The following is a 13,553-nucleotide window of genomic DNA, read 5'->3' on the forward strand; positions in this document are numbered from 1 at the left end:
TGCCTTAAAATGGGCTTGTGATTCCAGAATCATATAAAAACCCTGAAGAAATGGATGGCTGAAGTCGATGTTTTCCTGAAAGAGGAATGGCCTGCTCTTGGGGATTTAGAAATTCTTAAAAAACAACTGAAACAGTGCAGGGTAAGATTTGTATGTGATATTTTTTATATGAAGGCTTTTATGTGGAAATATTTTTTTGGTTATATCAGTGGTTCTCAACCAGGAGTGATTCCCCGCCAACCCTGGGGAGGGGGCATTTTAGTAATGTCTAGAGACAATTTATTTGTCACAACTTGGAGTGGCCCAGATGCTACTGGCATATAGTAAGTGGAGGCCTGGGATGCTTCTAAACATCCTACAATGCACGGAACAGTCCCCTGCCCCATGATAAAGAATTACCCAGTCCAAAATGGCAGTAGTGTCAAAGGTGAGAAACTGGGTTAAATGAAAAACAGAAAAATGTTATCATTTACTCAACCTTCTTTTTACAAGATTATTTTAACATAAAATGAAGTTGGTTTAAAGGTAAATAATCCTTGGAGTTATTTGTTAATATCTTATTGCAGATTATTAGTCATGCTGTATTACTCTTTTCATGTATATTGAAATGTATTATATTATACACTATGGATTTTTGAAATAATATTTATTATACCATTGTCATGCAGTGGGAAGAAAATAATCTAGCTCTTTAAATGATTTTCTTTGCAAATTTAAGCTAAAAAAAGAAATCCACTCGACAGATAACCTTCACACCCATCATGTTATAAACAATTGCTGCGATATTCTGTGTTTGAAAACCAAAATCCTTTCAAAAACAGTAATGTATAAAGCCCATCATTTTCACACATTTTCTAACAAGAAACATTAAATTTATTTCCTTTGGTAACTAATCTAAGTAGAATACAGATAATTCCCTATTTTATTCATGAGAAAAAACACTGAATGTTTTTTGGAAGGCTTTTAATATATTGAAGTTCATGTGTATGTGTGTGTGCGTGCGCACACGCATTTATTTCAGATTTAAAAGGACAAAATTCATTTGTAATGTCATGATTCCTAATTATATGTGGCCTATTTATGTTGCATTTCTAATATGTTAAGGTAATTTTTTCAGCTAGCTTAAACAGAATTATTTCTTTAGCTTTTAGTCAATGATATTCAGACAATTCAGCCCAGTCTAAACAGTGTCAATGAAGGTGGACAGAAGATAAAGAATGAAGCAGAGCCAGAGTTTGCTTCCAGACTTGAGACTGAACTCAGAGAACTGAACACTCAGTGGGATCACATGTGCCGACAGGTATAGACAGTCTCTTTCACTGTGGATTGACTCTATTAAATTAAGATTTCTTAATGTCTGCCTTCATTGTTGCCCATTTTAAAAGCATAGTCTCTGGCTATGTTGATGTGAAGCATGATTAATTCAAACTAGTCTTTGTCTAGCACATAAAATATTTTCATAGTAGATATTTTTTCTTTTTTTGTTATTTTTTTGAATTCTTCCTACTCTTTATTTTTTTGTATTAAAATTATTGGGGTGACATTGGTTAATAAAATTAACTAAGTTCCAAGTATACAATCCAAAAATATGTCATATATATTATATCTTGCATTACGTGTTCACCACCCCAAGTTAAATTTCCTTCCATCACCAAATATTTTATCTCATTACCTCTATTTTATAGTAGTTATTTTAAATAATGTGTATTTATCTTCTTGGGGTCCTAAAACAGCCGTCTTGACTGGAATGTTTTCTTCAGTGCCTAATTTCATAATAGTAATTAGAATAACAAAAGAAACTTTATACTTGTATACTTGGTACAGAAATAAAACGAATGAGTAATATATGAGTATACACAAATATAGATAATTTTTACTCCTGATCGTTAAGTTCGACAAGTTTGGCTTTTTCATTTATTTCAGTTACTGAGTTAAGATTGGGAAATAGTTAAAATAGCTTAGTGGAAAGAAAAACAAAGTAATTGTGCACTCACAGCTGAGTTCTTCATTTCATACAGCAGAAGGTTTTACAGATATTTATTTTGGATTTCAAGATTAAATTATAAAAAGTAAATAGTATATACACAAGTAGTGTATATCTAATAATTCCTGTTTAGAAGATTAAATTTTGATCTAAAGCAGTGATTACTTTTCAACACACCAATACCTTTTTTGAAATTAATGAGAGGTTTCATTTTATGTTTATTTGAGGCAGTTAGTCTTTCGTTATTTCTAAGTAATCTTTCAAAGTTTCAAAGAAATCATGCCAAAAGGCAAAAACTAATTTGAGAAAGAAAAGACTCTAGAAAAGTAAAAGTCAAGGCAAGTCACCCAGCTAATACCATCACTGAGAAATGCTCAACAGTTCTATTAACTCAGAGATGAGATAGCCCTGGGTCAGCTAGCTTGCATTCTTCTCCTGGAATAAGCGAGTTCTAGGAGGGAAGTTTAGGAAAAATATATTACTTAGATAATAGATTATATCATTAATGTTTACCTGGAAGGCCAGTATGAAAGGTATTTGTTTGTTGAATGTTTTTAATGGATTAATAGGAAGAACAATCCAATTTATTTATAGCAAGAAAGGAAACAACGGCAAAAAAATGTGCAAAGTCACAATATTACTGAAATGTCCAGTTTTTGTATGTGTTAGAGAATTATATTTTTTAAAGCATCTCTATATTCTTAAAATATTCTTGTTTAAGATCTTCTGTCTACAGTAAATTGTACCAATGATTCATTGTTCAAGACCAGTGTTATAAACACATTAGCCTGCTGCATAATAAAATTTCCAAAGATCCCAGTCAGGCTCTTATCCCATCCTAGGATATTTTATGTCCCTCTGGTTCTCCATGGAATATTACACTGCCTATGCTCTGACTTTATCTAAATCCAAATTATCTAGGTTTTGAAAGGAAGAAATCATATTGTCGAAAAGAGAAGGAAGACAATGCAGTAAAAGCAGAAAAGCCAGACTTGGGTATTGGGACTAATTCAAGATTTCAGAAATAATGGAAATGAAATGTAAATCTATGCTGTATAGAAATGTTTACACACAAAACGAGGGTGTGAAGTTCTTTCATGGGTCACCGATAACTCCTCAGTTGTTTTTAGGGACGAAATTGTCCAAATGCCTGACATATTTGAAGATACTTTGAGATGCCATGATCTGACTTTGTAAATATAAAATGGTTGAGATTATTTTAAATTCTAAAAGTTATACATGTAAATAAAAAAATCAAGATTTTAGCTACTTTTAAATATAGGATAATCATTACTAAAATAATCCACAAATTAACAAACCATACTTAAAAGAATGAAGGAAGAGTGGTAGGGAAAGAGTTTTATAATTATGCATACTTTTACATTATTATGTTATATATTTATTAAAGAAATTAACAATATACATGTAAATATATAATTTGTTTAGAGAAAAAATTTAACTTCATTACTTATTAGAATATTTATTTAAACATATAATTATTAAACACTTTTTATCAGAAATAAAGTAATATCTATCTTCATGGAGGCTATAGTTTAGTAGAGAAGGAACTCATACAACTCAATAGCAGAAACAAACAGATTAAAAAATGGGCAGAGGAAATGAATAGACATTTTTGCAAAGAAGACATACAAATGGTTAACAGATACATAAAAGGATGCTCAACCTTACTAATCATGAGGGAAATGCAAATCAAAGCCACAATGAAATATGACCTTATACTTGTTATTATCAAAAAACACAAGACATACATGCTGGCAAGGATGTGGAGAAAAGAGAACTCTTGCACACTGTTGGTGGGATGTAAATTGGTACAGACACTATGGAAAACAATATGGAGGCTCCTCAAGAAATTAAAAATAGACTGCCTTATGATCCAGCAGTCACACTCTGCGTATGTGTACAAAGAGATATCTGCACTCCCATAGTCATTGCATCATTATTCGTAATAGCCAAGATATGGAAACAACCTAAGTGTTCCTCAATGGATACATGTATAAAGACAAGGACACACACAGACATGCATGTGCATGCATGCACGTATGCACACGCAGACACACACACGAGGTATTATTCAGCCACGAGAGAGAAGGGAATCTTGCAATTTGCGACAACCTTGATGGACCCTGAGGGCATTATGCTAAGTGAAATAAGTCAGACAGAAAAACAAATACTGTATATCCCTCACTTATATGTAAAAATCTAAAAAAGCCAAACTCGGAAAGAGTGAGAGTGGTTGTCAGGGCTTGGGAGGTGGCAAAAACGGATAGATGTTGGTCAAATGGTACCAACCTCCAGTTATACAATGAATAAATTCTCAGAATCTAATTGACAGTATGGTGACTATAGTTAACAATACTATATTATATACTTGAAAATTGCTAAGAGAATAGATCTTAAATGTTCTTACCACAAAAAGGAAAATGGTATTGCTAGTGGTTACCAGAGGGAAGGGAGTAACTGGAAGGTAGACAGGGTAAAAGAGGTCAAATATGTGGTGATAAAAATCTAACTATGAGTGGTGAACACACAATGCAATATATATATGACTCACTGTTGAGTCATATACACTTGAAACTTAAGGGATTTTGTTAATGTCACCCCCAATTAAAAATGATAACAATAAAATAAGAAGAAGAAAAGGAAAATGGTAATTATGTGAGGGCGATAGAGATGTTAACTAATCCTACTGTATTAATCATTTCACAATATATATTGTATATCAAATCATCATATTGTGCATCTTAAAATTATGCAATGTTATGTCGATTTTATCTCAGTAAAGTCGGGGGTGAAGAAAATAGAGTGGGGAAGGTCAGTACTGAAAGTTAGATTTACAAATTCTGGAACAGGAACACGAAGAACTTTTTATTTTATCTACAAGGTCGAGGCAATGTAATGTGCTGAAACTGTGGGGGTAGATTGGGCAACTTAAGGCTGAATGTTGGCATCACTGCTGGGATAAAGGTGAGGGTGAAATTGTCATTTTAACCCAAAACTTTTACAGAAATTCTTCTAAAACATGAAACCACAAAAAATAAATATTTCTCTCTGATCAGTCGTAGAGCTGTGGAATGTTAAATTTGGAAAAGACGTTGGAAATCATCTGGTCCAAGTGTTAGGTTAGTTACGAAGCTGAAATAAAGAGAAATGAAGTGATGGGTCCAGGTTCACTTAGCTTGTTAATGGTTGAGTCCAGGTATTCTGATTCCAAAGCTGATGTTCTTTCCAAAACACTTGTGTTGTCATCTCAGAATAATTTCCTGCCTTTCTTCTGGTATAGTTTTATAGCACATGATATTTTTTTACTATGGGTTTTGGCTGAGCTCCATTAGTCCCTCTGATATTATTGTCACTTTGCCAACAGCCTCAAAAGATTATAGCAGAGCATCTAAGTAGAAATTTAACAGCATGTTTACTTAGGCCTATTATAGCTTCATTGACTATGCAAAAGAATCTTTATACCTTAACTAGTATAATTGTTAGACATAATGTTCTAGCTGTATCAGATGAAACATTTATTTACATTTCAATAGATCAGCTACTACATTTACCTAGGCAACTAAAGAATTTAAGATAGTTTTAATTTAACTATATTAGGCTTAAGATGGTTGTAAAGTTTAAGGAAAATTAATATGATGATGGTTCTGCACAAAATTTACTATTTGATAAAATACCATTAAAACTTCATTATAGTAAAACTATGCATTTCATATTAAGACTTTACAATTCCAAATCTGTTGCTTAAAAGATAGAACTCTTTTTAATCTCAGAGAGAAGAATAACATCATTTGATTAGAGTTACTTTTTAAGGTAAAAGAGAAGCACTATATATAATCATTCTATTCTGGGTTTTCCCTCAGGGTAGTACAAAGGTAGTACTTTGTAGCAAGCCATTAGCATGCATGATTTTCCTGTAGATGTTTTAAGTTTTGCTATTTTTTCTGGTTAATAAGTAATTTCATTGTTAAAGGTTAGTATTTCAGAAATGTATGAGGTTTTACAAAGCACAAGTCTCCTATTACTACAATACAGTTTTTATTACCAGCTTTTTGAACTTAAAATTATCTGTACTGAAGTGAACAACTTTCACTTCAGTACAGATATTTTGGTGCTACATGATATGTTATCGTGTGTGTGTGTGTGTGTGTGTGTGTGTAGCTATCTTAGAATTTATTTAACTAATCTTCCACGAAAGCACATTTGAGTTTGTTTCTAACATGTTGCCGTCTTTAAAGCTAATTTGAACAGCACACATTGAACTTCGTACACTTTGTTTTGTATGATTCGTTACTTAAAGTGAAAGAGTAGACTCAGATATATAAATGTTAAAAGTTTTAATACAGTTTCCAATTTACTATCTAAAATGTTGTACTATGTTGGGCATTTCCCTCAACCGGTATAAAAACCTTTGTTTCCCCACATCCCTGTGTAAATTGGGCATTTTTGCTGATTATTTATTTATTTTTGCCAATCTTACATGTGAATATGCATTAATTCTTTTTCATTTGCAATCATTTAACTATAAATGATACTGAGCATCCTTTTACATATATGGCCACATTTTAGTTTTTGTTCTGTGAATTACATGTCTATGTCCTTTATCCATTTTTTATGTTTTCTTTTTGATTTGTGAGAGGCATATAAGTGTTAACTTCCTAGGATATTTGAAATTGTAAACCGGTATCAAAGAGCACAAAGAATTATTATTTCTATGTGTGCCAAGAAATTGACTTTTCTAACTGAAACGTATTTGAAGAAAGTTGTTTTTCTCTAGTCTCTATAGAAAAGCATTGCCACACACAACAGCTAAATTATAGTCATAGGGAATCTGTTTATTTTATTAAGTATGCCAAGTAAATGGCTGTATTTTATTTTAACACTTATGTGAAATTAAGTGTATCCTATCGCCATAAGTTACTTTCCTCATTTATATAAGCTTTTTACTTCTTTATTTTTTCTATCTAAGTATTTTATTGTGCTCAATAATAATATAATGATAATGTTTTGTGACTTTCAATATTCATGCTTTGTTGGTTTGTTTTATGGAAGGTCTATGCCAGAAAGGAAGCCTTAAAGGGAGCCTTGGATAAAACTGTTAGCCTTCAGAAAGATCTGTCAGAGATGCATGAATGGATGACGCAAGCCGAAGAAGAATACCTAGAGAGAGATTTTGAGTATAAAACCCCAGATGAATTACAGACAGCAGTTGAAGAGATGAAGGTAAAAGAAAACAAAGAAAAAGAGAAAGATGCAGCATTGCTTGAAATTGTGATTCTGCACAATTTGCTCTTTTCTTGCTTTAATAGTAGAGGTTGCTTCTTTAAAATTAATTTTGCTTTGAGTGTGATATACATTATGTAGAATTCTGAAACTTTTTAATTTATTAATTTTAATGCATTATGATCAAAATATAAATATTGACAATCATAGTTCATAACAGTTTCCCCTTGAAATGATACAGTATTAAGAGATTGGAATCGGCTAATCACACTAGCTGTTTCCAGTTAATGCGAATTCAAGTTGATAATATGTCAAAATATTATTGAAATGACAGTTGAAAATGCAGTCAACAGGCTGCATTAACTTGGTTGTTTAAAGGTGTTTCTTAGAACTTGAAAGGACTAAATATTTTAACTGATGGCCTTTAATATGGAGAAAAAGGACTGAGTTTACATGTACTTCCCTTGAAACAATAGGATAACAAAACAATGACATTTCTTTAGGACCAAGGAAATTGGTATGTAGCAGGGAATTGAATCTACACAATGGCATTTCAGTATGGTCTTTGGTGACCCAGTAGTAGTCAGTGTAATCCTCTATTTTATCATGTCTAAATCATCTCATTTCCTAACTTGAAAGTACAAACTGAGATCGAAACTTACATGTAAGTAAATTGCCTAGTTCAGAGTGGGCATTCAATGATTTGCGGCTATAATAATAATTATCTTTATGTACTAGCAGTAACACACAATCTAACCACCTTAGCCTATGTGAAATATTGATAGATATATGTTTGGCTTGAGGCCTCATGACAGAGCAAAATTTTTTGGAGCCAGGCACTTGATTTTAAAACCTTGTCAATTGTGTAACCTTGGGTAAGTTACACAAAGCTGCCTTGTGAACTGAGTGTCATGATACCTGCTTTTCAGAATTATTAGAAGGGTGAAACATGAAAGTCCTAATGCAATGCCTGGCACAAAATAGAAGCCCAGAACTGGATAATTATTACCATTATTATTGATATTCATGCTGCTTGGTAAGAAATTAATTACATGTACTTTATTACATTATTTATATGATCATTCAATGTTTATTATAATTAAGAGCAGAAAGTACTTGTGAAAATTCAGATGTGTAAATAAACGTGGCTTTAGTCCCATGTGGAAAGTAATATTAAAACATAAAGAAAACTATATTTAGATAAACACTAATAGTTTCTAGAATATTAAAAGCTACAAAACCATTCTAATCTAATATCATTATCATTCATTTATTCATCAACAAATATTTATTGCATACTTACTATGTGACGAACACCATTCTAAATACTGAATATAGTGATGAGCAAGACATAAGGGCTATCCAGATTATTGGAATTTACATTCTTTGTGGAGGGCCAGGCAATGAATAGAGAAACAAACTTCATTGAGATCATGATAATTTGCCTCAAAAATAAACCAGGATTATGAAATAAAGAAGCTTTAGAGTTCAGGTAGGAGGTGGGATGCTATTTTAGAAGGTGTTGACTCATAGGACATTTATGTGGAAGTATATTTAATCAGAGATATGAATCCTAAGAAAAATCCAACCTTAAAAAAATCTTATGGAAGCACATTCCAATCAGAGCTGGAAGAGCTCCAGCTAAAACCCCGAAGCTAACTGGGAATAGAAAGTGGCCTAGCTCCCTGAAGAGAATGAAATGGGATGATGGATCTGAGATGACTCTGAAGGGGTTGTTAGATATCTGTTAATGACAGGAGTTTTGTGGGATATTGAGGATTTTTTTTTTTTTATTCTAAGTGAAATGGGAAAACATAGGGAGGTTTCAAACAAAGGACTATAATAATTTTTAATTTGACTGTAGCGAAATCATCATCAGGAAAATTATATTTTATAGAATATTAGAGCTAGAAGGTACTTTAGAAGCAAAATAGTCCACACTTCTCCCTGCTAATAAGAAAACTGAAGTCCGCAGGTAGATTGAATAATTTAGTCATAGTCACAGGTTTTATCTGTGATAGAACCAACAGAATTGAATATATTCCATGCCCCATCCCACTCCATCTCTTCCCAAGCTATTCTATTCTCCTATTATGTTCCACTCTACTCTACTCTACCCTACCGTATCCTACCCTACCCTATGAATTATGTGCCACCTGCTGCCTTTTCCCTTATATCTCAATCCCATCCTGGCTGTTCTCACCATCTCTTCTAGTTCCATATAGCCTCTGTGTCAGAAAACTATGTAGATAATCAGCAGTCAGTTTGTGTTCAGCTACTTCGCTTCTCCTGGTTTCTTCTTTTGGCTCTGACTCTCTACTGGCCCTCTTCCCTCTCTCCTTGCATAGTTGGCCTCTCTGGCTAACCACCCAGTCAGATCTCTTTTTTGTTCCCAGTGCTGGAGAGCAGACTATTTCAAATTTTAAATTATTGTAAACAGTCTTTGAAATGAGTGGTCCAACCAATTAGTCCACATTGATTTGCATGTTGAAGTAACTGATCTAGCTACAAAGTTGGTACATTGAGAGTAATATTGAAAAGCAGAGAAACTCAAGCAGCCTCTGGCAACAAAAGCAAAGGGAGATGGCCAAGAAGATCACATTTCTTGTGTTTTCTGCCAGCCAGTCAAGGTAATTTCTTCAGGTCTGTTTCACTATCTAGAGGGTAGGGATAGTACCTTGTCCAGATTTCCACCTGTGCTCGTATTGAGAGCAAATTTATCTTTATTGTCAGAAGAGACTGGCCTACTTTAACATCTCCCTGATTCACTCAGGGTAAAAGTAGAGACCCCCTTCTGTTTCTCGACTTTTCTCTCCTGTGTTTTACTTGAAAGTGATAATCTGGCTCATTTATTATTATTATTATTATTATTATTATTATTATTATTATTATTATTGATAATGCTGTTTTGATGACTTTTTTTCCACTGTAAACAAAACTCCAATTGACATAAAAGAGTCTTCAGGAGTGTTTGATAAGAAACATCTTACTTCAAAATTCTTTTGGAGGTCTGCAAGGACTATATGCTGAAAATTTATATTAAACTCTTAAAAAAAAAACCTCTGTAATTTCAGTTTTAACTGTTTTTTTTTTCTTACATTATTGTAACTCTCGTCCTAGTACTTACTAGAACTAAAAAAAAATGTAGTTCTCATTCTTGTTGTATGGGTGACAGACTAGAGCGATGAGTGGTTCTCACAACTGAGTGAGCACTGGAATCACCTGGAGGACTTGTTAAAACATAGATTCCTGGGCCCCATCTCAGGAGTCTCTATTCAGTGAGTCTGGGGTGGGGCCTGAGATCTTTCATTTCTAAAAAGTTTCCAGGTCATGCCAAAGAACAAGATCCAAAATGGTTCCAAGGAACCATACTTTGAGAACCACAGATTTGATATACTGGCAGTGAAAGGTATCTGAGCATACGCTGGTTAGATTCACGGATAAAAAGGGAGCAAAGGCCACCATTTCTTGTCTAACTTATACCAGTCTTGTCCTTTTATACTTTTCCTTATGGTCAAGGAATTCCTCATGATCTCTTTTCATCTCTGAACTTCTAAGCATGGTTTCTTAAAAAATTATGAAAGCCTAAAAAACATGGAAATAACATGTTTCTCGGCCGTACATTTTTTGATAGTTGCATAGGTTGTTTGTAACTTGTATAAAATGTAATTTCGTTTATTGAGTCCACTACAACATGCGCTTTCTTCCTCTCATGGAAGATTTGAGATGGGCTTAATAGAAACTATGAGAAAGGAAAGCTATAACTCTCAGCATGATTTACTTAAACTTTCTAAACCTCAGTTTTCTGTTTAATGTGAAAATAACAAAACACATCTTATTGATGAGGTAGCACATACTAAGTGATTAATGGTTGTCAAAGTTGTTTGTAATGCTAAAATTGTTATAAGTAAAATATGGTTTGTATAGAAACATTCTAAGTCCAGTGATGCTAAAAAAAAAATATTTACTCCAATGTTACCCCAATAAACTTAATGTTTAAAATTAAAAAATATATTTACTTAGAATTTTGAATTAAAATTTTCAATCCATTAAATTAAAAAGTGTCAGGCAATCTTAATACTCAAAACAATTTCCATTTGCCCTCATATCGTATACTTTTATAGGATTATGGGGCAAAATCCAAAGGCATTGGGTTATTGTGTTGAAGTATATAAAGGCATTTTATAGTTGACCGTATCCATTTCCTACCCATATACTCTTGCTCTCTCTATTACATTGCATGTAGGCCTAACTGCTGCCAGGACCTGCATTTCTTTATGTGAGGATTTTCTGTGGTTATTGAGTCCCACTTTTCCCACTTGTGTGTCTGGCTTCAAGTTACAAGAAATTAATGTTCTCCCATCAGCTTCCAACCGGTGATGGGAGATGGCATATAAATAGCCCAGTGTCCTCACCCTTGAGTGAGATCGTCCTGAGGCATGTGTTTCCCAGAGCTTCCTAGCCGGATTAAACTCTAGTCACCAACAGTAATCGCTAGTTCTAATAATTATACCTTTATAATTTCTGTTTCCTTTCCTGCCTACATTCCTCCATACCCCTACCAGTATTTTCTTCACATCACATGTAAACTGCTTAGGCTTGAAAGCTCATCTCAGGGTTGGCCTTTGGAGTAACTCAAACAAAAGATCTATTGTGTGTGTATGTGTGTGTGCGTGTGTGCATGTGTATTTCTATCATATGTGTATACATTGGAAGTTGAGTGTAAATATCCTATGTCAGTATTAAAAAAGCTCATATCAGGATTAGCCTTTGGGGTAACCCAAAAAGCAAGGTCCATTGTGTGTGTGTGTGTGTGTGTGTGTGTGTGTGTGTGTGTGTTTCTAAGATACATGTGCACATTGGAAGTTAAAGAGTGTACTCTCTAACCGAAGACCAATGGTGACACTCCTGTAGTTCAACAAGTTGGATTTATTATTTTTGGTAACAAGGGTGAATACATGCCACTGGGAACCTGTGTACACAACATGGAGTTGTGTGAGTAAGAGCATATTAGACAGAACCTGTTGGAGGATTTGAGTTTGTGTTAGATGATTTGAGGGAAGGTTTAAGGGCTTTGCTTTGGATTGCATGTTGTCAGTAAGCAGAAGTAACTCTATGAATGGGAATCTTCATAAATTTTTTCTAGAAGAAGGGAAGCCTAGAGTGAGGCTGAAGGTGTGTCATTGATAAAGATGCAGTGGTACTTCATATTTACCAGGTTAGGGAAGAGTTTGGTATTTTGTGGTTTGGACAATGTTTATGTTCTTGTTTGTATTCTCACATGATTATGCGATGGTAATGTTATCATGACTGGTAATGGTAATGAAGTAGCCCTTGTCTGATGTTGATATTCTGTGAAACAGTTCATCTTCGATGTGAGATAACCATGGTTTGAGTACCTGGCCAGCCCTCTCATGTCTGGGGCTACTGTTCTCTTTCTCTTATGTTTTCCATTACTAAACAGAACTTCCTTTTATCAAAATATGGTCCCAAATATAGAATTAAGACTTTTCTATATTAATTATCTTTTGATTTAAATAATATTTGAACTGATTTCAATATTCATCCATCTCAGTAATTTATAAGTGATTTCAATTCTAGACTGAGATATTTTTAAACTTACTATTGAAATATTTGTTTCTTGTTTGTTTCATAGAGCTAAAGATAGAGGGATATAGATATACACAAACACATACCTACATACAGACTACGTTTCAAACTATTCTGATGAAAGATCTATTACATACTGATCAAGAACTTTTCCTTTCACATTCTTGATTTTAACAAAACCTAAATTTAGGTTTCAGAATTAGATTTCTTTTTATTAATCTCATCCTAACAGAGATGCGGTGAGGAAGAAAGTGTATGATAGGCAGGAATGCATTTTGGAAGTAAAGTCACTGTCTTGCCGTTTAGGGAGTATTCTTTATTTTTCAGAGAGCTAAAGAAGAGGCCCAGCAGAAAGAAACCAAAGTGAAACTTCTCACCGAGTCTGTGAATAGTGTTATAGCTCAAGCTCCACCTGCAGCACAAGAGGCCTTAAAAAAGGAACTTGACACTCTCACCACCAACTACCAGTGGCTCTGCACCAGACTGAATGGGAAATGCAAGACTTTGGAAGTCAGTTGTTTTTTATTATGTGAACCATAGTGATTAGACACAAGGACTCTGGTATAAAATTACTTAGGCTCAAATTCTTCACCCAGGCACTTACAACTTGTGACTTTGGGCCAGTTGTTTACCTTGTATAAACCTGTATTCTATCTGTAAAATGAACATAAAAATAGTACCTATTTCATAGAGTGTTGAGAAAATTAAATGAGCTATT

General features: G+C 33.7%; 1 protein-coding gene across 1 annotated transcript in view; it reads left to right on the forward strand.

The window, feature by feature from the left end:
* Positions 1-13,553, forward strand: part of DMD (dystrophin) — a 1,897,222-nt gene that overhangs the window by 662,101 nt on the left and 1,221,568 nt on the right. The window contains 4 exon segments of the mRNA XM_039846417.1: positions 28-141; positions 1,145-1,300; positions 7,055-7,225; positions 13,163-13,345. Coding sequence (XP_039702351.1) covers positions 28-141; positions 1,145-1,300; positions 7,055-7,225; positions 13,163-13,345 — 624 coding nt within the window.

The sequence above is a fragment of the Pteropus medius genome, unplaced genomic scaffold, assembly GCF_902729225.1.
Source record: "Pteropus medius unplaced genomic scaffold, Ma_sr-lr_union100, whole genome shotgun sequence".
In the NCBI taxonomy this organism is placed as follows: domain Eukaryota; kingdom Metazoa; phylum Chordata; class Mammalia; order Chiroptera; family Pteropodidae; genus Pteropus; species Pteropus medius.